Raw genomic sequence first — 27,703 nt, forward strand, 5'->3', positions numbered from 1 at the left:
AAAGGTGCTCAGCTTCATTAATCATTAGAGAAATGTGAATTTGTTAACAGACATATAAGTTAACCATATGAAATACTACTAAATATTCACCAGAATGGCTAAAATGCAAAAAAAACCCCACAAAAAACAGATAGTGTTGAGTGTTGCAAGGTTATGAAGCAACAAGGACTCTAATGTTTCTAATAAGAGTGTAAAGTAGAAAACCTGTCAGAAGATTGGAGTATTCATGAAAGCTCAATACTCTGACCTAGCAGTTTCACTCCTAAGTATTAATGCATGTCTAACAGAAATACGTGTTGAGCTAAAGAACCTGTTTTAGCATGTTCATGATGGCACATTCTGATAGCACATTAGAATATTCATTGGACATCTGGTAGTTCCCAGATTGGAAATTACCTAAATGCCCATTAGCAATATAATAGTTAAATAGATTGCATATTGCAGTGAAATATTATTCAGCAATAAAATGAACATTCTGCAGCTATACAAAGCATTAAAGCATGTGTCACCTGTTTAATTTTCTTTTTGTGTATCCCATATTCTGATTGAGTCTTCCCTTGTGGCAGCAGTGTTTTGTAAGATATATTAAACAAAGCCTATCTGCAATTACCTCCTTTAGAAAGACTTTCCCAAGTCAGACATCTCCCAGCCAAACATAAGATAAATGCATTCTTCTGTGATATCATTATCCAGCCAGTTCTTTCTTTAAAGCTTTGCAAATGTCTATTTTTCAGATTGCATTTTACTTTCAGCGTTAAGTGAGAATGTTTTGCTTGACCCTCACATTAAAGTCTCAGGCAAACTCTTGTTCTCTTGCCAGCATAGAAAACAGTCTGAGTTGGTAGTTTTCCTGAGGCAAATATCTCCCCACCCCCTCTTTGGTGTGCAAACCTTTTAAAGCTGGGATTTAACTGACAAGCCTACCGCCTGCACTGGTCTGCCCCTTGATGTTATTAGTAAAGTGACCATGCGGCTGGAAGCTGAAAGTTTTCCTCAGCCTTCTTAGGGTCCCAGGCTGGGTCTGAAAATTAAACTGACAAAGATTAACAGGAAAAAAGCACACACATTTACTTAATATAGGTTTTGTGTGACATGGGAGCCTTCATAAGGTTATAAGACCTGAAGAAACAGTTTAATTTGAGTATTTTATGCCTGGTGGCTCAGACAGTAAAGAATCTGCCTGCAATGCGGGAGACCTGGGTTTGATTCCTGGGTCAGGAAGATCCCCTGGAGGAGGGCATAGCAACCCACTCTAGTATTCTGGCCTGGAGAATCCCCATGGACAGAGGAGCCTGGCGGGCTACAGTCCATGGGGTCGCAGAGTTGGACATGACTGAGCGACTAAGCACCTGGTGGGTTTGACGAAGTGTGGGCAGTCATGGAGGAGTGTGATAGGGCAAAGGTAAGGACTATAAACTGGGGGAGACTTAGGCTTCTTGGGATTCTCAGCATCCCTTTGTCTTCAGAGATAAGAATGCTCCTTTCCTCTTTTTGTGAGAGGGTGGGCACCTCTCACAGAGTTTTATGACCTATTTCAGAGGTGAAGGTCAGAGTGATCTGCTGTTTCCTCAGAGTCCTTCAGCTGAAAATACTAGGTATGCTTGGGTGCCCTGTTTTGGGAGTTGCCAGTGGTTAGGGCCATCACCCATGCCCACTCTGGATGGTGCCTTTTTTCCGAGGGTGAGAGAAAGCTTTGTAGGAGGAGAAATCCCGGTGGTAGGGGATGTGTTTTTCAGCAGGTACTCTCAGAGGCTTGTTAAGCATCACCTATTCATGCTTATTGTTCATAATCCTCACAAGTTTGTGAGAGATGGGAATTACTGTTCCTATTTTAGAGAGATGAAAATTGAGATCCTGAGAGGTGAGGTGACTTCCCAGCTAATCACCTCCCTGGGATTCTGATCAAGCTCTGGCTGACGTGAGATGATCTGCCCTGTTTTACAGAGTCTTTTCCTAGGTGCTCTTCCATGATGTCATGAGGTTACAGAGACAGTCCCTTTAATAAAATGAATAGAAAAAAGGCCATGCACTGTACGTAGGAGAATCACTATGCAGATTTACTTACTGAAAAAAGTTTCATTCTTTGTTTTGAACTTAGTTATATTAATAGAAGAACGGTGATGGATAGGGAGGCCTGGCGTGCTGCGATTCATGGTCGCAAAGAGTCGGACACAACTGAGTGACTGAACTGAACTGAAGGTTACCTAATAGTCATTGCAGTAGAATGTTCATTCTCTGAGGGCAGGGACCTTGTTTGTCTTGCTTACTGCCCTGTCCCTGGGGCCTTGTGCACATTGCCTTGTGCAGAGTAAGTGCTCGAGTGAAGTAATGAATGAACACACTTCAGTAAGAATGAGTTCTTCTGATTCTCTTTCTACTTTATTTGTATATTCTTTGTTTACTCCTTCTACTTACCTTTAATATAGCAGTTTCCTAAAGTTTTTTTTTTCCTCACTGAATGCTCTACTTACATTGCTCTACCAGTGTTTCCTGGGTACTGTCATCCACTTCCTTGGAGAAAGTGTTGAGAAAACAATGCAGATGTTCTGCGGCCAAAAAAGGTGACGTCTTGCTATTTGCGACAACATGGATGGATCTAGAGGGTGTTATAAGTCAGACAAGAAGGACTACTTGACCTCACTTATATGGTGACCCTAAAAAAGCGCAAACAAAACAAAACAGACTCATAGATTGAAGAAAGAAACAGGTGACTGCCAGAAAGTGAGGTGGGGTGGGCAAAATAGGTAAAGGAGATTAACAGTTACAAACCTCCAGCTATATAATAAGTAAGTCATGGGGATATAATTTCCCCATGGGGAAAGATGGTTACTGGACTTCTTGGGGTAATCCCTTTATAATGTATGTAAATGTCAAATCGTCATGTAGAAACTGAAAAAATATTGTATCAACTGTATTTCAGTTACAAAGTGAAAATGGTTGCAGCTTATGCCAAAAAACAAACAAACAAACATGTTTTTGGTAATCAAGAGACCCAAAAAGTATTAGAATCAGCTTTTGCTACTAACGAAGGTGTGACATTGAGCACGTAACCTAATCTGTTGTTTTCGTTTTTATTATAAGAAAGTAGGCCTAGATTTGGAGTTGAAAATTCCCGTACCCATCACTTCAGTTCAGTTCAGTCACTCAGTCGTATCTGACTCTTTGCGACCCCATAAATTGCAACACGCCAGGCCTCCCTGTCCATCACCAACTCCTGGAGTTCACTCAGACTCACGTCCATCGAGTCAGTGATGCCATCCAACCATCTCATCCTCTGTCATCCCCTTTTCCTCCTGCCCCCAATCCCTCCCAGCATCAGGGTCTTTTCCAATGAGTCAACTTTTCACATGAGGTGGCCAAAGTACTGGAGTTTCACCTTTAGCATCATTCCTTCCAAAGAAATCCCAGGGCTGATCTCCTTCAGAATGGACTGGTTGGATCTCCTTGCAGTCCAAGGGACTCTCAAGAGTCTTCTCCAACACCACAGTTCAAAAGCATCAATTCTTCGGCACTCAGCCTTCTTCACAGTCCAACTCTCACATCCATACATGACCACAGGAAAAACCATAGCCTTGACTAGACGGACCTTTGTTGGCAAAGTAATGTCTCTGCTTTTGAATATGCTAACTAGGTTGGTCATAACTTTCCTTCCAAGGAGTAAGCGTCTTTTCTTTTCATGGCTGCAGTAACCATCTGCGGTGATTTTGGAGCCCAGAAAAATAAAGTCTGACACTGTTTCCACCCTTTCCCCATCGGTTTGCCATGAAGTGATGGGACGAGATGCCATGATCTTCGTTTTCTGAATGTTGAGCTTTAAGCCAACTTTTTCACTCTCCACTTTCATTTTCATCAAGAGGCTTTTTAGTTCCTCTTCACTTTCTGCCATAAGGGCAGTGTCATCTGCATATCTGAGGTTATTGATATTTCTCCCGGCAATCTTGATTCCAGCTTGTGCTTCTGCCAGTCCAGCGTTTCTCATGATGTACTCTGCATATAAGTTAAATAAGCAGGGTGACAATATACAGCCTTGACGAACTCCTTTTCCTATTTGGAACCAGTCTGTTGTTCCATGTCCAGTTCTAACTGTTGCTTCCTGACCTGCATACAGATTTCTCAAGAGGCAGGTCAGCTGGTCTGGTATTCTCATCTCTTTCAGAATTTTCCACAGTTTATTATGATCCACACAGTCAAAGGCTTTGGCATAGTCAATAAAGCAGAAATAGATGTTTTTCTAGAACTCTCTTGCTTTTTCCATGATCCAGCAGATGTTGGCAATTTGATCTCTGATTCCTTTGCCTTTTCTAAAACCAGCTTGAACATCAGGAAGTTCATGGTTCACATATTGCTGAGGCCTGGCTTGGAGAATTTTGAGTATTACTTTACTAGCGTGTGAGATGAGTGCAACTCTGCAGTAGTTTGAGCATTCTTTGGCATTGCCTTTCTTTGGGATTGGAATGAAAACTGACCTTTTCCAGTCCTGTGGCCACTGCTGAGTTTTCCAAATTTGCTGGCATATTGAGTGTAGCACTTTCACAGCATCATCTTTCAGGATTTGAAATAGCTCCACTGGAATTCCATCACCTCCACTAGCTTTGTTCGTAATGATGCTTTCTAAGGCCCACTTGACTTCACATTCCAGAATGTCTGGCTCTAGATGAGTGATTACACCATCGTGATTATCTGGGTCGTGAAGATCTTTTTTGTACAGTTCTTCTGTGTATTCTTGCCACCTCTTTTTAATATCTTCTGCTTCTGTTAGGTCCATACCATTCCTGTCCTTTATCAAGCTCATCTTTGCATGAAATGTTCCCTTGGTATCTCTAATTTTCTCGAAGAGATCTTAGTCTTTCCCATTCTGTTGTTTTCCTCTATTTCTTTGCATTGATTGCTGAAGAAGGCTTTCTTATCTCTTCTAGCTATTCTTTGGAACTCTGCATTCAGATGCTTATATCCTTCCTTTTCTCCTTTGCTTTTCGCTTCTCTTCTTTTCATAGCTATTTGTAAGGTCTCCCCAGACAGCCATTTTGCTTTTTTGCATTTCTTTTCCATGGGGATGGTCTTGATCCCTGTCTCCTGTACAATGTCACGAACCTCATTCCATAGTTCATCAGGCACTCTATCAGTCAGATCTAGGCCCTTAAATCTATTTCTCACTTCCACTGTATAATCATAAGGGATTTGATTTAGGTCATACTTGAATGGTCTAGTGATTTTCCCTACTTTCTTCAGTTTCAGTCTGAATTTGGCAATAAGGAGTTCATGGTCTGAGCCACAGTCAGCTCCTGGTCTTGTTTTTGCTGACTGTATAGAGCTTCTCCATCTTTGGCTGCAAAGAATATAATCAATCTGATTTCAGTGTTGACCATCTGGTGATGTCCATGTGTAGAGTCTTCTCTTGTGTTGTTGGAAGAGGGTGTTTGTTATGACCAGTGCATTTTCTTGGCAAAACTCTATTAGTCTTTGCCCTGCTTCATTCCGTATTCCAAGGCCAAATTTGCCTGTTACTCCAGGTGTTTCTTGACTTCCTATTTTTGCATCCAGTCCCCTATAATGAAAAGGACATCTTTTTTGGGTGTTAGTTCTAAAAGGTCTTGTAGGTCTTCATAGAACCGTTCAACTTCAGCTTTTCAGCATTACTGGTTGGGGCATAGACTTGGATTACTGGTGTGATATTGAATGGTTTGCCTTGGAAACGAACAGAGATCATTCTGTCGTTTTTGAGATTGCATCCAAGTACTGCATTTCAGACTCTTTTGTTTACCATGATGGCTACTCCATTTCTTCTGAGGGATTCCTGCCCACAGTAGTAGATATAATGGTCATCTGAGTTAAATTCAGCCATTCCAGTCCATTTCAGTTCGCTGCTTCCTAGAATGTCAACATTCACTCTTGCCATGTCTTGTTTGACCACTTCCAATTTGCCTTGATTCATGGACCTGACATTCCAGGTTCCTATGCAATATTGCTCTTTACAGCATCGGACCTTGCTTCTATCACCAGTCACATCCATAGCTGGGTGTTCTTTTTGCTTTGGCTCCATCCTTTCATTCTTTCTTGAGTTATTTCTCCACTGATCTCCAGTAGCAATTGGTCACCTACTGATCTGGGGAGTTCCTCTTTCAGTATCCTATCATTTTGCCTTTTCATATTGTTCATGAGATTCTCAAGGCAAGATACTGAAGTGGTTTGCCAGTCCCTTCTCCAGTGGACCACATTCTGTCAGATCTCTCCACCATGACCCGCCCATCTTGGGTTGCCCCACGGGCATGGCTTAGTTTCATTTGAGTTAGACAAGGCTGTGGTCCTAGTGTGATTAGATTGACTAGTTTTCTGTGAGTATGGTTTCAGTGTGTCTGCCCTCTGATGCCCTCTTGCAACACCTACCGTCTTACTTGGGTTTCTCTTACCTTGGGCGTGGGGTATCTCTTCTTGGCTGCTCCAGCAAAGCGCAGCCACTGCTCCTTCCCTTGGACGAGGGGTATCTCCTCACTGCCGCCCTTCTTGACCTTCAACGTGGGATAGCTCCTCTAGACCCTCCTGCGCCCGCGCAGCCACCACTCCTTGGACGTGGGGTTGCTCCTCCCGGCCGCCGCCCCTGACTTCGGAGGTGGGGTAACTCCTCCCGGCTGCTGCCCCTGACCTCGGATGTGGGGTAACTCCTCCCGGCCGCTGCCCCTGACCTCGGACTTGGGTAGCTCCTCTCTGCCGTTCCTGCACCATCACAGCCTGGCATTCTCGGCTGCTGCCCCTCACCTCGGACGTGGGGTAACTCCTCTTGGCTGCCACCCTTTGGGCATGGGGTCCTCCCAGCTTCTACCCCTGACCTCGGATGTGGGGTAGCTCCTCTCGCCCACGCTTAGTGCGTTGGTCGCAGCCGCCAGGCAAATAATAGATATGATGAAAGTGAGCTGGCCATTCATGGTACAGTAAAGAGTTGGAGAGACTGTGATAGAATTTATACTTCATTGAAAGACTTATTGCTAACTTTTAATGAGAATTTGGAGTTATTAGTGCCTTTAACCAAAAAACAAATAATCGTGTGGCTTCCCTGGTGGCTCGGTAAGGAATCCGCCTGCCAATGCAGGAGACAAGAGTTCATTTCCTACATCAGGAAGATCCCCTGGAGAAAGAAATGGCAGCCTACTCCAGTATTCTTGCCTGGAGAGTCCCATGGATAGAGGAGCCTGGCAGGCTACACTCCATGGGGTCGTAAAAGAGTTGGACACTATTTAGTGACTAAACAACACTTGTATTAGCTTAGCTTTGCAATTCTTCAATTTGGCTATGTCTTAGAATTATTTGGAGAGTGTTTTAAAAAACACTGATGCTCAGATCCTGTTCTCAGAGGTCTGATTTACCTTTTAAAATACCAAAAGCTTCTTCTAATGGACAGCTAGGTTTTGAATGATTCATTGGACTCTAGTTAACTAGGATTTTTTTATATCTGATTATTATAAATAAGTAAATAAGGATGTGGTCAACTGTCAGACAGTTACGCCTTTTGCCTTTCTTTGAAGCAACCTTCACTGTAAGTTACTGTTGGGGAATGATCACTCAGGGTCACTGTTGGTTTCCATGTCATCAGCAAAGAGCTTAAATTGTGTTCATTATACTGAGCAGTCCCTACTGCATCAGAATACATTTTCCCCCTGCTCTTGTGCACCCAGAACCCACTCATCCTCACCCCGTGCATTTGTGGACAGATTCAGTGGTTTCTATTGCACTCTCTGAGCTGATGGTGGTCACAGCTTTCTCCGGGTCTAGGTTTCAGTGTGTGCATATTCATGATTTTCTGATAAGCTAGTCTTTCTTAAGATGTCCCTCTAGGATAACATTTAACTAAAATTAGAGACTCTCTACCCTAACCAGGACTAGAAAGCATTCTCAAAAATGTTAGGATGGTTTCCTTAAACTTTGATGTGCCTTTGCATCAGGAGATTAGGGTATTTTTAAGTGAAAAGGCATTAGATTTCTAATTATTTGTTTTCATTTGTGAGTTTGGATAATTTTTAAAAATTTATTTCAAATTTGAGAAGTATGGTCTTCTACATTTGTATAACTTACGAGATAAAAAAGATGTATTAATTAATGGTATGATTTATTCCATTTACTGTTTCGATTATCTGGAAATAATTCTGACTCATTCCTTAAGGAATTTAATCAGCTGAACAGGTCAGCTCAGTTAAGTAATGATTCTGCTCAAATGAACACATTCTTTTCCAAAAATATTTGAAAGCACGTTGTCTTTTATTTTTTGCTGAGATGATTTTCAAATCGTCACTCAACTGTATCCTGATATATTAATTTTGCTATATTCAGAGTGGATTATCCAGTTTATCCATTTCTTTTGTGGTCTTTTTTTCCCCTCCTCCCCATTAGTGTTTACTTTCACAACCCAAGTTCTGGGCCATTCAGACATCAGCTTTGATCCTCCGGACAAAACTTGAGAGAGGAAGCACACGCCGAGTGGAACGAGCAATGAGGCAGACACAGGTAAGAATTAATGTTGCAATTCTTGTTAGTTTTCCAACTCTTAATTGTTATCAATAACCATGCATGTTTGTTATGAGTATAAATAATGAGATGGCTTTCATTTTACTCAAACACATTTTATTATTTGAGAGTGTTGTCCTAGAATTTGCTTGACTCCAAAGCCCAGCTGTGTACTGAGCTCTGTGACTCTGGTGTTTAACCTCTCTAAAGGAAAGCTGTTCCTCTGCTCAACACTTCTGACACCAAGTGTGTGGGTGTTTCCACACCAAGTATGTCTTCACTTCTCTGTGGACATCAATTGGGTGTCCTACAATTTAATTCAATTCTGACACTACGTGGAGTTAGTACAAACCCCATACATGAAGAGCTTAGTCCTGTAAGACTGCCTCACTTTTCTGATTCTGATTTCAAGTCTGATACTTCTGACTGAATGGCTATAAACTAGGCGTTTTCATGACCTCCTTCTCAGCTCAGGTTTGATCATTTGCTAGAATGGCTCACAAAACTCAGGGAGACACTTAATTACTATTACTGATTTATTATAAAGGATATAAATGAGCAGCTGAATGAAGCAGTTTTGGGGCAAGGTCTGGAAGGGTCCTGAGCAGAGGAGCTTCTGTCTTTGTAGAGCTTAGGCTGCCCCCTCCTCCTAGAACTTGGTGCGTTTACTACCCTGGAAGCTCTGTCTATTCATTCTATTAGTTTTGAGAGTCTGATATTGAAACTCCAACTAAAAGTGGGTTGCTGTTCCCTTTTCCAGGGGATCTTTCTGACCCAAGGATTGAAGCTGGGTCTCCTGCATTATTAGCAGGAAGATTCTTTGCAGTCTGAGCCACCAGGGAAGCCCACTTTAGGTGGTGGTGGTTTAGTCGCTAAGTCGTGTCCGACTCTTGTGACTCCATGGACTGTAGCCTGCCAGGCTCCTTTGTCCATGGGATTCTCCGGGGAAGAATACTGGAGTGGGTTGCCATTTGCTTCTCCTTTCTTTATCATGAGAGCACATCTTTTCCTTCTTTGCTTTCGTATGGTAAAGGCAATATATTATACATATAATCCAAATATGAGGCAAATTAATTGAAACCTCATACATTCAAAGTGAAAGAGAAAGTGTTAGTTGCTCAGTCATGTCCAATTGTTTGCAACTCCATGGATCCCCACCAGGCTTCTCTGTCCATGGGATTCTCCAGGTAAGAATACTAAAGCAGGTAGCCATTCCCTTCTGGGTCTTCCTGACCCAGGCATTGAACCCAGGTCTCCTGCATTGCAGATAGATTCTTTACCATCTGAACCAGGGAAGCCCTACATACATACATCTAACTTTTGTTCAAACCAAAAAAAATCTTGTGTAAACCAGATGTCATCCTTGTCTAATAATATTCATATTAATGTTAGATAAACTCAGCTCAGTTGTTGAGGATTAATGTTAGGTTACTTTATGTTCATTATTAAAATAGTTTTGCTGATTAATTTTCATTACTCAGTTATCTCTTAAACCAGTTAATTTAAATTTAAATCTGCCCCTCTCCAGGTGGTTGTGCCTCTGAGGATGATTGCATGGCAGGAACCTTTTTCTTCACCCTTCAATTTCTGGGAGTTTGAGATTGTAGCAGTTTTCTGTCACTGGAGACTATTCATGCTGCAATTTGACTTTCTTAATGGTAGAAGATAATTGAGATTTCACAGCTTTTGAATGAGTGTTTTTAGAACATCTGTTCTTGATACTGTATTTTAGCATTTACTAAATTATATTTTATTTGAAAATCTTTCCATCATCACAGCTAGAATGTGAGCTTCTTGAGGGGTCCGATTCTGTGTCTTACTTATTTTGTATACTCAGAATAGGCACTTGGTGGATGTTTGTTGAATGCTGAAGGTTGTATTTATTTATACCCTGCTTTTTACCAACAGAGTATATAAACTACTTATTTCTCTGTTATCAATCAGCTTTTTCCTCATCCCACTATGCTGCTAAACCATGTATGAGCCCCCCCCAAAAAAAAACCATTTTGAATTATTTAATCATCAGCAGGAATAAGGCAGTGGCACCCCACTCCAGTACTCTTGCCTGGAAAATCCCATGGATGGAGGAGCCTGGTAGACTGCAGTCCATGGGGTCGCGAAGAGTCGGACATGACTGGACGACTTCACTTTCACTTTTCACTTTCATGCCTTGGAGAAGGAAATGGCAACCCACTCCAGTGTTCTTGCCTCAAGAATCCCAGGGATGGCGGGGCCTGGTGGGCTGCCGTCTATGGGGTTGCACAGAGTCGGACACAACTGAAGCGACTTAGCAGCAGGAGTAATTAAGAGTTAGGTGAATTGAAGGTTATATTCTCATCTGGCACTTTAGCAGTCTGAGAGTTGTAGAGCCTGGCCTTTCTAGTATCATTGCAGTCCAAATCTTCAGCCTAGTGCCGAAGCTAACAAGAACAGAGCAGTTGTTGTGATCACACTGAGGGTAAGGTCGTGGTCTTGGCGTGTAGTAATTCACAGTTTGTTTGGTTGTATTTTTTAAGGGAAAAGAGATAAAGGAATGTCAGTTTTTCTTACAGGGTTTCTTCAAAAATGATAAACTACAACTACCCTCGAAGTGATTAGAAGTGATGAGACTGGAGTCCGTGAATTAGCTACTCGATTAACTGGAAACATGTTCACTAGTCTATGGGAACTTGAGTAGAATGTGCATCCTCTGTATTATAGGCTGGTCATTTGTTCTACATCCCAGTCTTCGCTCCCATGTTTTAGTGTCAGAATGTGCTGTGCTGTATTATGTTTTCACATATCTTCTTCATGAAAGTATATCCACATGTGTTATACTTGGCAGGCTCAGTATTGACCTTGATGTGTGACTGTTTGTGTGGATGGAAAATATATGGCTGCCATTATGAAGCCACTGACTGAGGAAGGGAGGTGGGGTGGGGATGTGATCTAGTCATTCAGGCTGACCTTGGTCATGTTTGGTTTGCCCACTAAGGGGGTGTGGCTTCAAAATAGAGGAATTGTGTTCAATCTTTATACTTATTTTGAATATCCTTTTCCTAAATGCATGGTGCTTATAGAGGACAGATTGAAGCTCAGAGCTTTTCAAGACTGTTTATACTTTAGTAAAATTCAAGAACAGGTCTTGGTAAGGAAACTTAAGGGACAAAAACCCAACTTAAACTCGCTATGAAAAGGGATATTTGTTGGCTTTTATAGCTGGGAAGTCTAGAGGTATTCCAGTCCCAGAGATGGTTGGATTCACGGCTGAAACAGATCATCAGGTCTTTCTCCCTTTTCCCATTTCTCTGCCTGCTTCAGTATCAGAATGTCTGTTGTCAGAAAAGCACCAAATTTTGTTGTCTGTAGCCCTCACAGTCTAAGAGGAAGAGAGATCACGTACTGTGGCCAAGACTGAGCCCTCTAACCTGTGCTTCACTTTCTCACCTGGAGGATGGAGAGAGCCGTCATTCAGATACCAAAGGGTTAAACGACTTCATTTAATGCTTGAAATAGTACCTGGCACATTAGAAAACGCTCAGTGAATGTTAACTGTTACTATTATCCTCACTTTAAAGAGGGGGAAGTCTAGGTACAAGAAAATAAAGCTGTCCAGTCCTTCATAGCTCACTGAAAGCAGTCATTACTGCCTGGAAGAACTGAAAACATTGGATAACGACAGTGCTTCATGTTTAGTGTGCTGTGTCCTGCCATGGAGCTTTTCAGGTATCTGAGATGAGAAATGTCTTCCATTCTAGCTCTGTACTTTACCTGCATTAATAACCACACGTAGCATTTGAAAGTTACTGAAAAGCATACCAGAACTTGCTCCTGCGACTGTGGCTGTGCTTTAATTTTATTGGAATCATTGTAGTTACTACTCTTTGTTCAGAACTGTGTATAGTTACTGCCATTTACTGATCACTCAGATGCCAGGTGCTAGATAATCCTAGGAAGTAGGTGCTACTTATATTTTTATTGATGAAGATAGTAAAGCACAGAAAATTTAAATGACTTGCCCAAGATCTAATAGCTGGACTGGAATTCAAACCAGGTCTGCCTTGGGTTTCAAAGTCCATGCTTTGACTGACCCTGTTGCACCCATCTGTGAAAGACTTCGCATCATCTGGAGGAAGGGGGTTGAACCAGCTTAGACAGGAAGAAGTGAACAGAGGCTTTTGTGAGCAAGGCTTGGTGGCAGAACTCAGCTTCTCAGGGCGTACAATTTAGGTGAGAGGAGGGGAACGTGGAGTGCCCATAATATCGGGATGTGGTCCTGTGTAGGAACAGAGTGTACATGTGGCTGAGTGAAACAGGCCAAGGCTAAGGCCAAGAGAGGATGCTGCCCAGAGGGAGGCTGGTGGGCCGAACCAGGGTGTGAGTTTCATAATACTAGATTAATAAAAAATAGGTGACAGTTGGTTCATAGATAAGTGAGGTAAAAGAAGGGAGAAGCAATAAAATATTGTTGATAGTAAAAAAAATTTTTTAATCTAGAAAGTTACAGAACAGTGAAAACTCAAGCATAGCAGAGGAACTTACTAGTGGGGTGAATAATGTCCACCACACGTCTAAAGGCACTAAATGCTCACTTCAGTCAGCTTCCAGCTGGGGCACTCGAGATTCTTTGACAGAATCAGATTGTGTTGGTTGAACTGACACATTGGTTTCTCCCAGGACAGCACCCTGTGTACATCTTAAGAGCCTTGTGCAACTTTCCCCAAACTTGCATGAACATATGAACCACTTGCAAGGTGCTTATTAAAATATAGCTCTTTAGCCCAGCCCACAGAAATTGAGGGTCCTGTGAGGGTGGTGATTATGGTCACCTTTGGAAGAGCCTGCTCCTGGCTGAGACCAGCTGTTAATCTTTAGTAGCTCCAGATGTTTTCCTGTCTCATACCCAGGTCCATACAGAACAGACACTAAAGGGGCATTTGTCAAGACCTGAAGGCCAGCGTTGTGATTTAACAGGGGACTGAGTCCCGGAAGGAACCTTAGAGGTGTGTGTTACCAAGAGTCACAGACTGGAGCCAGATTGAGCTCACTGAGGAATGGGCACTCTGCATATGACAGAGACTGCTCAGGAAAGTAGGTATAACTATTATCAGATTTGACTGCTTTAACTTTCTTAGAAAGGATGATACTAGGAATTTAAAACATTCACTTGCTGCTGCTGCTGCTGCTAAGTCGCTTCAGTCGTGTCGACTCTGTGTGACCCCATAGACGGCAGCCCACCAGGCTTCCCCGTCCCTGGGATTCTCCAGGCAAGAACGCTGGAGTGGGTTGCCATTTCCTTCTCCAGTGCAGGAAAGTGAAAAGTGAAAGTGAAGTCGCTCAGTCGTGTCCGACTCTAGCAACCCCATGGACTGCAGCCTACCAGGCTCCTCCATCCATGGGATTTTTCCAGGCAAGAGTACTGGAGTGGGGTGCCATTGCCTTCTCCGAAAACATTCACTTAGGTTTTAATAATAAATATTCTTTGCACTCTTACCCTACTTTCAGACTATAAGTAGACTGACTTTTCTCACTGAACTTTTAAGACAAGATAGTGAAGGAGAACTTCCAAGAAGGTCTCCCGGAGAAGTTTTAGGAGAAAGTTGGAAGTGGGCAGGGCTGGGAAAGGCACTCGAAATGGGGCATCTCCCAGTCCTCAGAGGGTGATTGTGGAGCCCTGAGGCTCCCTAAGACCTTTCAGAGAATCCACAGGTCGCAACTATCTTCACAGCAACATTGTTGTTGTGTGGTCGCTAAGTCCTGTCTGACTCTTTTGTGACCTCATGGCCTGTAGCCCGCCAAGCTCCTCTGTCCATGGGAATTCTCCAGGCAAGAATACTGGAGTAGGTTGTCATTTCCTTCTCCAGGGGATTTTGCTGACACGGGGATCGAACCTATGTCTCCTGCTTGGCGAACTGATTCTTTACCATCAGACTACCTGGGAAGTCCCTTCGCAACAATACTGAAATGCTGTTTTACCTTGTCACTGTGTTGATACTGAACCAACAGAAGCAATGGAGGGTCAAACTGTTGGCCCTTTTACCAGAATCATGGTCGGGACTCCACACTGCTGTTAGTCAGCCTGTGCTTCATAGCCGTGCATTTGTAGCTTAAAAAAAAGACAGTTTTGTTTATGATTGTCTTTGACAAAGCAATCAATATTATTTTATTAAATCTTTATCCTTGACAGTTTGCTTTTAAATATTTTGTGTGGTGAACTGGGAGGTACTTGCAAAACACTTGTGCTATATGAAGTGTAGTGGTTATTCCAAAAAAACCTGAGCGAACTGCTTTTCCCGTTGTTGTTGTTCAGTCACTAAGTCCTGTCTGACTCTGCAACCCCATGAACTGCAGAACACCAGGCCTTCCCTGTCCTTCAGTATCTCCTAGAGTTTGCCCAAACTCATGTCCTTTGAGTCGGTGATGCCATCCAGCCATCTCATCCTCTGTTGCCCCTTCTCCTCCTGCCTTCAATCTTTCCCAGCATGAGGGTATTTCCAATGAGTCAGCTCTTTGCATTAGGTGGCCGGAGTATTGGAGCTTCAGCATCAGTCCTTTCAGTGAAGAGTCAGGGTTGATTTCCTTTAGGATTGACTGGTTTGATATCCTTGCTATCCAAAGGACTCTCAAGAGTCTTCTCCAGCACCACAATCTGAAAGCATCAATTCTTCAGTGCTTAGCCTGTGGTTGAACTCTCACATCTGTACATAACTCCTTGAAAAACCACAGCTTTGACTATATGGACCTTTGTCGGCAAAGTAATGTCTCCGCTTTTGAATATGCTGTCTAGGTTTGTCATAGCTTTTCTTCCAAGGAGCAAACTTCTTTTAATTTTATGGCTGCAGTCACTGTCCAAAGTGATTTTGGAGTCCAAGAAACTGGAAATCGGTCACTATTTCCATTGTTTCCCTATTTATTTGCCATGAAGTGATGGGACCGGATGCCGTGATCTTCTTTTTTTGAATGTTGAGTTTTAAGCCAGCTTTCTCACTCTCCTCTTTCACTTCATCAAGAGGCTCTTTAGTTCCTCTTAGCTTTCTGCCATAAGGGTGGTGTCATCTGCATATCTGAGGTTATTGATATTTCTCCAGGCAATATTGATTCCAGCTTGTGTTTCATCCAGCTTGGCATTTCGCACGATGTACTTTGCGTATGAATTAAATAAGCAGGGTGACAATATGGAGCTTTTCCCATGGAACATTGTTTTTACTTTGAAGAACCACTGACAGACTATGGGTATTCAGACTTGGGTATTATGGCCGAAATTTTCTCAAAAATGAATGAAGTGAGCTTATCACTTCCATTTGTTACCAGTGATAAAATTTTCAGCTGGAAGAAAAAATGAAACTTTTGGAAGTCTTATATCTTTAGTTCTAAACCTGACAGCTTCCCATTGCTTCAGTTACTGTGATGAGAGTTTTTATATGAGCTTGCTGATAATAGGAAATTAGGAGGTTTCAGCGGAGAAGGCAATGGCACCCCACTCCAGTACTCTTGCCTGGAAAATCCCATGGACAGAGGAGCCTGGTGGGCTGCCGTCCATGGGGTTGCTAAGAGTCGGACACGACTGAGCAACTTCACTTTCACTTTTCACTGTCATGCAGTGGAGAGGGAAATGGCAACCCACTCCAGTGTTCTTGCCTGGAGAATCCCAGGGACGAGGGAGCCTGGTGGGCTGCCGTCTATGGGGTCGCACAGAGTCGGAGACGACTGAACGACTTAGCAGTAGCAACAGCAGCTGATAATACTAGTGCATGTAATTTTTAATATTATATGAAATATGTGGACATTTGCAAATCTGCGCATTTTTCCAAAATGGCCAATGCATGATGTGAAAAATCAAGCATGGGTAAAAGACCCAGTCAACGTTCAAGACACATCAGTGAGTGGGTTTGTTTTATGATTTTTTTTAATTTAGGCCAGTGGATTTACTATAACAGAGTATTTAATGTAACAGGAAAACTTTCATCGATAGGATTTCAAATCCCACATTGTAGATAACTCTAAGAAGCTAACCACATGTTGAATTTTGATGTAGTATCAAAGAATAATATGCAAAATTAACTTAAAAAGCTTTTAAAATACTTCCCCTTTTTCCAACTAGCTGTCTGTGTAAGGTGAAATTTTCTTCATAAATTTCAACCAAAACATCGTATTGCAATAGATTGACTACAGAAGCAGGTATGAGAATGCAGCTGTCATCTATTAGGCCAGACATTGAATAGAATCGCAAAAGTGTAAGCCATTGCCAGTTGTTTTTTCTTTTTAACTAAACTCCTTGGGTTGCAGGATCTAAGTTCCCTAACAAGGGATTGAACCCAGGACCTCGGCAGTGGAAGTGGAAAGTCCTAACCACTGGACTACCATGAGAGTTCCCAGATTTTGCTAAATTTTTCATGATTTTGTTTTTTGGGAAAAATTATTTATTTTTCATAAAACATGTAAGTTAATGTAATGGAGTCATTATTTTATTTTAAAATGAATTTAATATTTAAATTTAACTCAGTTTTAATTTCTAATACGATAAATATTGATATATTATAGCCCACATATACAAAAGCTCTTTATAGTCCCTCAGTAATTTGTAAGAGTTCAAAGAGGTCCTGACACCAAAAAGATTAACTGCTGAGGTGTAACTAAGGGGAATGCTCCAAGAGCCTTGTCTGCATTTCCTTGAAGACTTCCTCTTTATGTTCATCTGTTTAGTCTGGAATCATAAAAAAGACATCTAGGCTCTCCTAGCCCCCATTAGTAGACCCAGTTCCTACCAGCCAACACAAGAAAGTCTTTGAAACAGGAAGCAGAAATCTTGGTCAGATCTCCAGATCTCCTGACCCTGACTCCCTTATTATGGGATTAGGTGGGGGAAAACAGTTAGAGTTTTCAATATTTTCCAGTGAGAAGCAGCTTTTTATTTTCACAGATCTGACCATTTCCACTTAAGTTAGGAGGTTATGGTTTTGCTGAAGCTGTCAGTATAGTGTTTGAAATCAGACAGGCTCTGATTCATAGCTTTAAACTTTGAGCACAGGGGCTTCCCTGGTGGTCCATAGGCTAAAATTCAACGCTTCCAATGCAGGGAGCACAGGTTCAGTCTCTGGTCAGGGAAACTAAGATCCTGTACGCTGTGCTGCAGAGCCAAAAAACTAAAACAAAACAGCAGCCAAAAAGAAAAAATTAAACTTTGGGCAAGCCATTTTTTTAATCTCTCTGAGCTGCGGTTCCCTATGCATGAGGTAAAACTGGGTTAACAATAGGTGTAATGATGATGTTGATACTTTGTAGATGTGTTAATACATTTTGATTCTCCTTCTCCTTGTTCCTGTTGGAAGTTTTCTTAGGCTTGGAAGTTTGAGGTAGCAGTTAACTTGACCACAACTGTTTGTGAATCACAATTGAATGACTGCAGACTCCTGTCAGAGAGAACTGTTCACCCCAACTGTTGGATATATTTGATTAAGTACAGATTTTTATAATAAATCTCACCCTCCTAGACATCTGCATGCATACACAGATTGCACAAAAAAGCAAGGTGATTTGGCATGTGATCAATCATACCTTTTAGATTATCAGCTAATTTTGACTTGGCTCTTCAGAAAGCTGATAAGCACTTATATATCACGCAAGCAGGAAAGAATAGCCTTCAGTGAAAGTGTAGGTCCTTAGGGACTAGCTGTGTTTTTTCAAAGATATGTGTGCCATACTTTTAGATATGAGCACATAAATAAAGTCTAAATCATACCAGACCTTGTTCTGAATTGTCCTTCAAAATTGTCCTAAATCATTCTCCATGTGCTAATTTTAAAATGTAGTCTTGATTTTCTCTAGTTTTTTTGGAGGGAAGTTCTTTCTCTGCTGAAAACAGAGAGGGCCCATCATTGTTTTGTGGGGATTTGTTCTTTTATTCCCCATTCCTTAGCGGTGTCCTCTGATCTCTGGTACTGGTTTCTGGAAGACTCAAGAGTTGCTGTTGTCTGGGGTCAGAGAAACTGTATGCATAGGCATGTTGTCTCAACACTGAAAGTATAAATGCTTTGAGGTGGAGTTTGGGGAGAAAAAGACATTAAAAGGGAGTCTTGAAACTTGAAAACAGTTTCATATAACAGTTTATGCATCATGAATGAAGTTGTGTTTGGTGTGTCCCAGTAGTTGAACCTGGATTTTCTGTCACCTGATTCTCTTATTGCACCCCACCCACCAACCTCTCAGTCTAGTCTGAGCTAGACTCTTCCTTACTCTTTTCTCATCATATTTCTTGTTTATCCACATCTCTCTGTCACCTCCTTGTGTACATTCTGCTTGCTTTCAACTCTTAATGATTGGTTTAGGGTGTATTTGTGTCTCTCTTTCACTCTCCAGTTTTGATGTTACTATCTTTTCTTAAAAACAAACTTCTCATGCCAATTTTAACTTATGACCAAGTGTCCATGACTTTCAGGTGTGAAATACATGAAATTTAGAAACTGGAGAGAGAAAATGGCAAGTGAGAGAGTAGGACACTGCTTTAGAGGTCATTTACCTCAGTTTCTGGGAATTTGTGAAAGCTTGCAAGGTACCCATTTGTCTCTGAGCTCCCTGTTTTTGTCTACATTCATACACACACATCTGAGTTAAATTCACCCATTCCAGTCCATGTCAGTTCGCTGATTCCTAGAATGTCAACTCTCATTCTTGCCATCTCTTGTTTGACCACTTCCAATTTGCTTTGATTCATGGACCTGGCATTCCAGGTTCCTATGCCATATTGCTCTTTACAGCATCGGACCTTGCTTCTATCACCAGTCACATCCACAGCTGGGTATTGTTTTTGCTTTGGCTCCATCCCTTCATTCTTTCTGGAGTTATTTCTCCACTGATCTCCGGTAGCATATTGGGCACCTACTGACCTCAGGAGTTCCTCTTTCAGTATCCTATCATTTTGCCTTTTCATACTGTTCATGGGGTTCTCAAGGCAAGAATACTGAAGTGGTTTGTCATTCCCTTCTCCAGTGGACCGCATTCTGTCAGATCTCTCCACCATGACCCGCCCATCTTGGGTTGCCCCACGGGCATGGCTTAGTTTCATTTGAGTTAGACAAGGCTGTGGTCCTAGTGTGATTAGATTGACTAGTTTTCTGTGAGTATGGTTTCAGTGTGTCTGCCCTCTGATGCCCTCTTGCAACACCTACCGTCTTACTTGGGTTTCTCTTACCTTGGGCGTGGGGTATCTCTTCTTGGCTGCTCCAGCAAAGCGCAGCCTGGAATGGGTGAATTTAACTCAGATGACCATTATATCTACTACTGCGGGCAGGAATCCCTCAGAAGAAATGGAGTAGCCATCATGGTCAACAAAAGAGTCCGAAATGCAGTACTTGGATGCAATCTCAAAAACTACAGAGCGATCTCTGTTCCTTTCCAAGGCAAACCATTCAATATCACAGTAATCCAAGTCTGTGCCCCAACCAGTAATGCTGAAGAAGCTGAAGTTGAATGGTTCTATGAAGACCTACAAGATGTTTTAGAACTAACACCCAAAAAAGATGTCCTTTTCATTGTAGGGGACTGGAATGCAAAAGTAGGAAGTCAAGAAACACCTGGAGTAACAGGCAAATTTGGCCTTGGAATACGGAATGAAGCAGGGCAAAGACTAATAGAGTTTTGCCAAGAAAATGCACTGGTCATAACAAACACCCTCTTCCAACACCACAAGAGAAGACTCTATACATGGACATCACCAGATGGTCAACACTGAAATCAGATTGATTATATTCTTTGCAGCCAAAGATGGAGAAGCTCTATACAGTCAGCAAAAACAAGACCAGGAGCTGACTGTGGCTCAGATCATGAACTACTTATTGCCAAATTCAGACTTAAATTGAAGAAGTAGGGAAAATCACTAGACCATTCAGGTATGACCTAAATCAAATCCCTTATGATTATACAGTGGAAGTAAGAAATAGATTTAAGGGCCTAGATCTGATAGATAGAGTGCCTGAGGAACTATGGAATGGGGTTTGTGACATTGTACAGGAGACAGGGATCAAGACCATCCCTATGGAAAAGAAATGCAAAAAAGCAAAATGGCTGTCTGGGGAGACCTTACAAATAGCTGTGAAAAGAAGAGAAGCGAAAAGCAAAGGAGAAAAGGAAAGATATAAGCCTCTGAATGCAGAGTTCCAAAGAACAGCAAGAAGAGATAAGAAAGCCTTCTTCAGCGATCAGTGCAAAGAAATAGAGGAAAACAACAGAATGGGAACGACTAGAGATCTTTTCAAGAAAATCAGAGATACCAAAGGAACATTTCATGCAAAGATGGGCTCGATAAAGGACAGAAATGGTATGGACCTAACAGAAGCAGAAGATATTAAAAAGAGATGGCAAGAATACACAGAAGAACTGTACAAAAAAGAGCTTCACGACCCAGATAATCACGATGATGTGGTCACTGACCTAGAGCCAGACATCTTGGAATGCAAAGTCAAGTGGGTCTTAGAAAGCATCACTACGAACAAAGCTAGTGGAGGTGATAGAATTCCAGTTGAGCTGTTCCAAATCCTGAAAGATGATGCTGTGAAAGTGCTGCACTCAATATGCCAGCAAATTGGGAAAACTCAGCAGTGGCCACAGGACTGGAAAAGGTCAGTTTTCATTCCAATGCCAAAGAAAGCTCAAACTACTGCAGAGTTGCACTCATCTCACATGCTAGTAAAGTAATGCTCAAAATTCTCCAAGCCAGGCTTCAGCAATATGTGAACTGTGAACTTCCAGATGTTCAAGCTGGTTTTAGAAAAGGCAGAGGAGCCAGAGATCAAATTGCCAACATCCGCTGGATCATGGAAAAAGCAAGAGAAAAACATCTATTTCTGCTTTATTGACTATGCCAAAGCCTTTGACTGGATCACAATAAACTGTGGAAAATTCTTCAAGAGATGGGAATACCAGACCACCTGATCTGCCTCTTGAGAAATTTATATGCAGGTCAGGAAGCAACAGTTAGAACTAGACATGGAACAACAGACTGGTTCCAAATAGGAAAAGGAGTACGTCAAGGCTGTATATTGTCACCCTGTTTATTTAACTTATATAGAGTACATCATGAGAAACGCTGGATTGGAAGAAACACAAGCTGGAATCAAGATTTCCAGGAGAAATATCAATAACCTCAGATATGCAGATGACACCACCCTTATGGCAGAAAGTGAAGAGGAACTCAAAAGCCTCTTGATGAAAGTGAAAGTGGAGAGTGGAAAAGTTGGCTTCAAGCTCAACATTCAGAAAATGAATATCATGGCATCTGGTCCCATCACTTTTGGGAAATAGATGGGGAAACAGTGGAAACAGTGTCAGACTTTATTTTTCTGGGCTCCAAAATCACTGCAGATGGTGACTGCAGCCATGAAATTAAAACACGCTTACTCCTTGGAAGGAAAGTTATGACCAACCTAGATAGCATATTCAAAAGCAGAGACATTACTTTGCCAACAAAGGTTCGTGTAGTCAAGGCTATGGTTTTTACAGTGGTCATCTATGGATGTGAGAGTTGGACTGTGAAGAAGGCTGAGCGCCGAAGAATTGATGCTTTTGAACTGTGGTATTGGAGAAGACTCTTGAGAGTCCCTTGGACTGGAAGGAGATCCACCCAGTCCATTCTGAAGGAGATCAGCCCTGAGATTTCTTTGCAAGGAATGATGCTAAAGCTGAAACTCCAGTACTTTGGCCACCTCACGCAAAGAGTTGACTCATTGGAAAAGACTGTGATGCTGGGAGGTACTGGGGGCAGGAGGAGAAGGGGACGACAGAGGATGAGATGGCTGGATGGCATCACTGACTCGATGGACGTGAGTCTGAGTGAACTCCAGGAGCTGGTGATGGACAGGGAGGCCTGGCGTGTTGCAATTCACGGGGTTGCAAAGAGTCGGACAGGACTGAGTGACTGATCTGATGTGATCTGATTCACACACATTAACAGTAGAAACTCAGGCTTCCCATTCAGCAGTCCCAGTCTCCTAGGACTTGGCATCTTGCCTTTGTCTTTCGGACTACTTGGGTATGGTTTGTCCCTGGGGAATAAACCTGATACTTGTGTTGGGCTAATGGTACCTGAGACTGACAACCTTTTCAAATGCTGGAAATCCTACAAAATACTCTTTCTTAAAATGTTTTAAATTTTTGACTGTGCTGGGTCTTTGTTGCTGTGCAAACTTTTTTCTGGTTGCATCAGACTGGGGCTGCTGTCTAGTCGTGGTGCGTGGGCCTGTTACTGCAGTGGCTTCTCTTGTGGAGCACAGGCTCTAGAGCACACGGGCTTCAGTAATTGCGGCGTGTGGGCTCAGTAGCTGTGGTTCCCGCGCTCTGGAGCACAGGCTCAGTAGTTGTGACACTTGGGCTTTGTTGCTCCGTGGCATGTGGGATCATCCTGGGTGAAGGATGGAACCTGTGTCTCCTGAATTGGCAGGTGAATTCTTCACCACCGAGCCACCAAGGAAGGCCCAAAATACTCTTGAAAAAGGCATATGCCTAGAGTGTCTGAAGTGCAAAAGATCGTTTGGAAAATCATGTGGTAGATGAGTGCTTTTGTGCTTAAATGATTTGACTTGTTGTGGGTAGACCTAGAACAGAATTCAGGCCACCTCACTTATCTACACTTTTTCCTGTAAAGGACTCCAGTCCACTTGACTATAATTGAATTATTTCAGAATGAGTCACTATAAATAATCCTGCTCTGAAAAACCTAGAGATGAACTGTGACTAAGTCCCTGTATTTGTAGTGAGTTAGTAAATAAGAGAGTACTTTGAATTCAGTAGAGGAACTGGACAACTTAATGTTCTTGGCTTTGTTGGTGGTGGTCATATTTAAGGTAGGAAGAAGTATATTCTATGCAGAATTGAAAATAGGTTAGACTTCTGTTTTTAATCTTTATCATACACATCGTCTATTTGAATTCTTACAAAATGTAGCTGTACTTGTTCAGGAGCTTATTTGTGATATCAAATTCAAATAAATGTTGGTCCTCTACTGTCTACAGTGGTCTCTGCTATTTTGGAGAGTATCTGAGAGTATCAGGAACACTGTGAGGTCAATTAAAAGTGTCTGAGAGTATCTGAAATACGTAACGTGCATGCTAAGTCACTACAGTTGTGTCTGACTCTTTCGTGACCCCGTGGTTTGTAGTCTGCCAGTCTTCTCAGTTCATGGGATTTCCCAGGCAAGAATACTGGAGTGGATTGCCAGTAAATCTGTTTATTAATAAATTGGGAAATATTTACTGAGCACTGCTCAATATGTTTTAGCTAGATTGCCACAAACGCATGAGTTTCATTTGAAAATCTAATGTTTTAGATTTTTTTAAACTAAACTTTAAACTTTTTTAAACTAAACTATTTTTAAACTTAGTTTTATGAACTAAGACTTCATAAAAGTAAGTGTTGGGATATTGCTTTTGGCATTTAATTATTTAATTGTTGTTGTTGTTCAGTCACTTGGTTGTGTCTGACTCTTTGTGACCCCATGGCCTGCAGTACACCAGGCTTCTTTGTCCTTCCCCATCTCCCGGAGCTTGCTCAAAACTCTTGTCCATTGGATCAGTGATGCCATCCAACCATCTTGTCCTCTGTGCTTATTAAATAAGCATTATTTATTTTTTCTTTCCAAAGGAAGAAAAAGAATTTGATAAAAAGAAAGATTTGCCCCCTTAATGAAGTAATTCAGTAAGCCTTTTATTTATGTATTGTAACCATATGTACTCAGCCAGAAGTTTTTCTTCTCCCTTTCCTCCAACTAAATAGCTTTGGGCAGAAGTATGCAACCTTTTTGTTATTAAGTTTCTCTGAAGTAAGGCCAGAAAACTTTAAAAATATTTTGACCAAGATGGTTTTAGGAGTCTGGTTATGACTCAATTTGTTCTGACTGATTTGATTGAATAGCATCTTGGATTGTCGAAGAAGTGATGCAATGAGTGTTTTCTCATTCGGCAGGATCTTCTTAGGCTAACAGATATATCTTCCACCTCATATAATATAAAGAACTTCTGTTTTCCCCAACTGAGGAGCAGTTCCCCTGCTCAGAAACTGGTCTCCTTTTACTGATAGTGGGATTTGTTAGATTCTTGTCCTTTTATGAGGAAGTTTGGATTTACTACCTCTTACTTTTTTTTTTTCAATTTTAAAAGCTAATTTCATTAAAACTTAAAAAAATTTCAAGCTTACAGAAAAGTTCTAGGTAGAGGACCAACTGTCTTTTGTATCCTGAAGTTTTGGAAAGTAAGTTGCCAACACAGTGCTTCACCATTCTCAAATACATGGATGCTCTCCCTGTTCAGTTGCTCAGTCATGTCCAACTCTTCTGCGGCCCTGTAGACTGCTGCACACCAGGCTCCTCTGTCCTTCACTATCTCCCAGAGTTTACTCACACTTAGGTCCATTGAGTTGATGATGCCATCCAACCATCAACCATCTTATTCCCTGTCGTCCCTTTCTTCATGCCCTCTATCTTTCCCAGCATCAGGGTCTTTACCAGTGAGTCAACTCTTCACATCAGGTGGCCAAAGTATTGTAGTTTCAACTTTAGCATCAGCCCCTCCAATGAATATTCAGGACTGATTTCCTTGAGGATTTATTGGTTTGATCTCCTTGCAGTCCAAGAGACTCTCAAGAGTCTTCTCCAACAACACAGTTCAAAAGCATCAGTTCTTTGGTGCTCAGCCTTCTTATGGTCCAACTCTAACATCCGTACATGACTACTGGAAAAACAAAAGCTTTGACTAGACGGACCTTTATTGGCAAAGTGATGTCTCTGCTTTTTGATACACTATCTAGGTTTGTTATAGCTTTTCTTCCAAGGAACAAGCGTCTTTTAATTTCATGGCTGCAGTTTCGGTCCAAAGTGATTTTGGAGCCCTAGAAAATAAAGTATCTCACTGTTTTCCATTGTTTTCCCATCTATTTGCCATGAAGTGAAGGGACCAGATGCCATGACCCTAGTTGTTTGAATGTTCCTACATAATCATAATATGTGTATTAAAATTGCTGTATTGTTGCCATATAATCTTTGTAAGACAGGCCTGTGAAACCTAGTCAGTTGCCAAAAAGAGAAAATTTGAGTGCTGCATTATGCAGAAAAGGTCATAATAATGCACAGTTGAAAGTGCTCAGTGTAAAACAGAAAAAACACGTATATGTACTAGATGACAAATGAAGAGTCAGGTAAAGATGATCATGGTAATGAGACTGCTGTCCGTGTGTTTTCTAGGACTCCAGAGTGTCTGTCTTCATTTTGATGCTGAATATGTGAGGTCTCATGATGCTCATCTTGTGACCACCACTTAGTGGCAGCCTTTAGCTTTGCACTTGGCCTTGGTCCCCTTCTTAGAGTCAGCCATCTTTGTCTTGTTGGTCTGCCCTCTGTAGGTTCTGTAGGTTCAGTTATCTAGTACAAAGTACATTTGAGCCCAGCAGAGGGTTTCCTCAGCGCATGCAGGTTGAAGTTGTTCACTGGTCTTGAATGAATGAGTGTCCTCCCTTATGGTTGGTTCTGTTGCTGAAGAGTAAGAGACTTAGCCCTCTGTGATCAAATAGACACCCTTTGATTTCATTTTATTCCTGAGAAAATAGTCCTAAATGAAATTCTTCATGTAATTTATCTCTGATTTACATTAGAAAGGGCCATTGTCACATTATGGTTGTGAAATAGATATGCTACAAACAATTCTTCTTAGAAAATAGAAAAAATAAAAAGATGGATTAATAAGGCTAGTTCTTTGAAAGAACTACTATAGGAAACCTCATTTTTAAAAATTTTTCTTGTTATTTTTTAATGTTCAAATTACATAAATGTTGGTTAATTTTAAGATTTTTTTTAACATTTATGAAAATTCAAGAATATTCACACATCCCAACACAGTATCAAAGTACTTGTATTCTTTATTGTTTATATGTCTATTTGTTTTTGCAACAAAAATCTTGTTCATATTATAAAGCTATTACTCATATAGATTCTGATTATGATACGTGCTCTTAAGGCTCTTGCAGACCAATTTGAAGATAAGACTGCGTCTGTATTGGAACGTCTGAAGATTTTCTATTGCTGTCAAGTGCCACCTCATTGGGCCGTTCAGGTATTTTCGTTGTTGTCATTGGATATGGAAAACACTTCTCTTTTGAAAGATAAATGCATTAGAAAAAAATGACTAAATTTGTGTTGGAGTTTTCATATATTTCAAGGAAAAGAAAAAGTATCTAGCTGGGAATTGCTGGGAATTACTTCAAACTGCTATTTGAATGAAGTGATACTGGACTTGTAAAACATTGAAAAGAATGTAAACTAGGTTAAATAGAATTCTTGAAATTAAATAATAGAGCCACAAAAGTCTTCATTTTCAAAATAACTATTTATGTTTAAAAGCCCTGTAAGGATTTTCTGCTAAAGAATGAACCTTTTAAGCAAATTGTTTACAAAAGGTAAAATAAAGCATTTATTTGACAGTTGATAATGTGAAATGCCTTGAACTACTTTGCTCTTTCTAACGACATGAGAACACCTAGTTTAGCTCTTGCCCTGTGGGTTCCCCTGTGTTACAGGTGTCATTCCTCTATTTTGTAAAATTTTATTCACCAAAGACAACTTAGACACCTGGTCTGATCTCTTAATTTATAATTCTGGTTTCTTAATCCTCGAAAAAAAATGGCGGCCCAGGGCAGTTACCAGTAACTACATTTTTCCAGTGCTGATCACACAGCAGTTCATGAGCATCTCTGGTTTCCCAACTTTTAGTCTAGTTTGCCTCCTTTCCTTTATCTTCATTGGGTTGTAATTATTCCAGAGAATAACAGCCAGCTTTTACTGCACATTTATTGTGAAGCACGCATCTTTTTCTGCCTTTCACACACAGTATCTTATTTTTTTGCAACAATTTTGTGAAATAATCCCGAATTACAAGTGTGAAGGCTGTGGCACAGAGAAGCTAAGTGGAGTCAAATAATGCCAGCCAGAAATTTATTGATGATTTAGTAACCATTCTCATTTTAACCAGCTTCCTGTCATCTCTTGTGAATTATGCACATAGGTAGTGACTTAGAATTATAAATGCCAACCCACAATTCAGTGACTCAGAATCTTCATAAGATTTCTTAGAGTAGATTATTAGTATATTCGTAAGCTCAGGGTAAACGAGGGGGTCTATTATACATTGGGATTCACTTCATCTATTGAAGACATATCGATAAAACAGGCACAAAAAATGTTTTCATATCGTCTCAA

At 41.3% G+C, this 27,703-nt stretch overlaps 1 protein-coding gene across 3 annotated transcripts in view; it reads left to right on the forward strand.

Moving 5' to 3' along the window:
- TTC27 (tetratricopeptide repeat domain 27) overlaps window positions 1-27,703 on the forward strand; it is a 185,015-nt gene that overhangs the window by 72,200 nt on the left and 85,112 nt on the right. For all 3 annotated transcript variants that reach the window (XM_010809874.4, XM_005212535.5, NM_001075862.1), the window contains 2 exon segments: window positions 8,380-8,493; window positions 26,466-26,561. In XM_010809874.4, the coding sequence (XP_010808176.2) occupies window positions 8,380-8,493; window positions 26,466-26,561 (210 nt within the window).

Source organism: Bos taurus, chromosome 11, assembly GCF_002263795.3.
Source record: "Bos taurus isolate L1 Dominette 01449 registration number 42190680 breed Hereford chromosome 11, ARS-UCD2.0, whole genome shotgun sequence".
NCBI classification, from domain to species: domain Eukaryota; kingdom Metazoa; phylum Chordata; class Mammalia; order Artiodactyla; family Bovidae; genus Bos; species Bos taurus.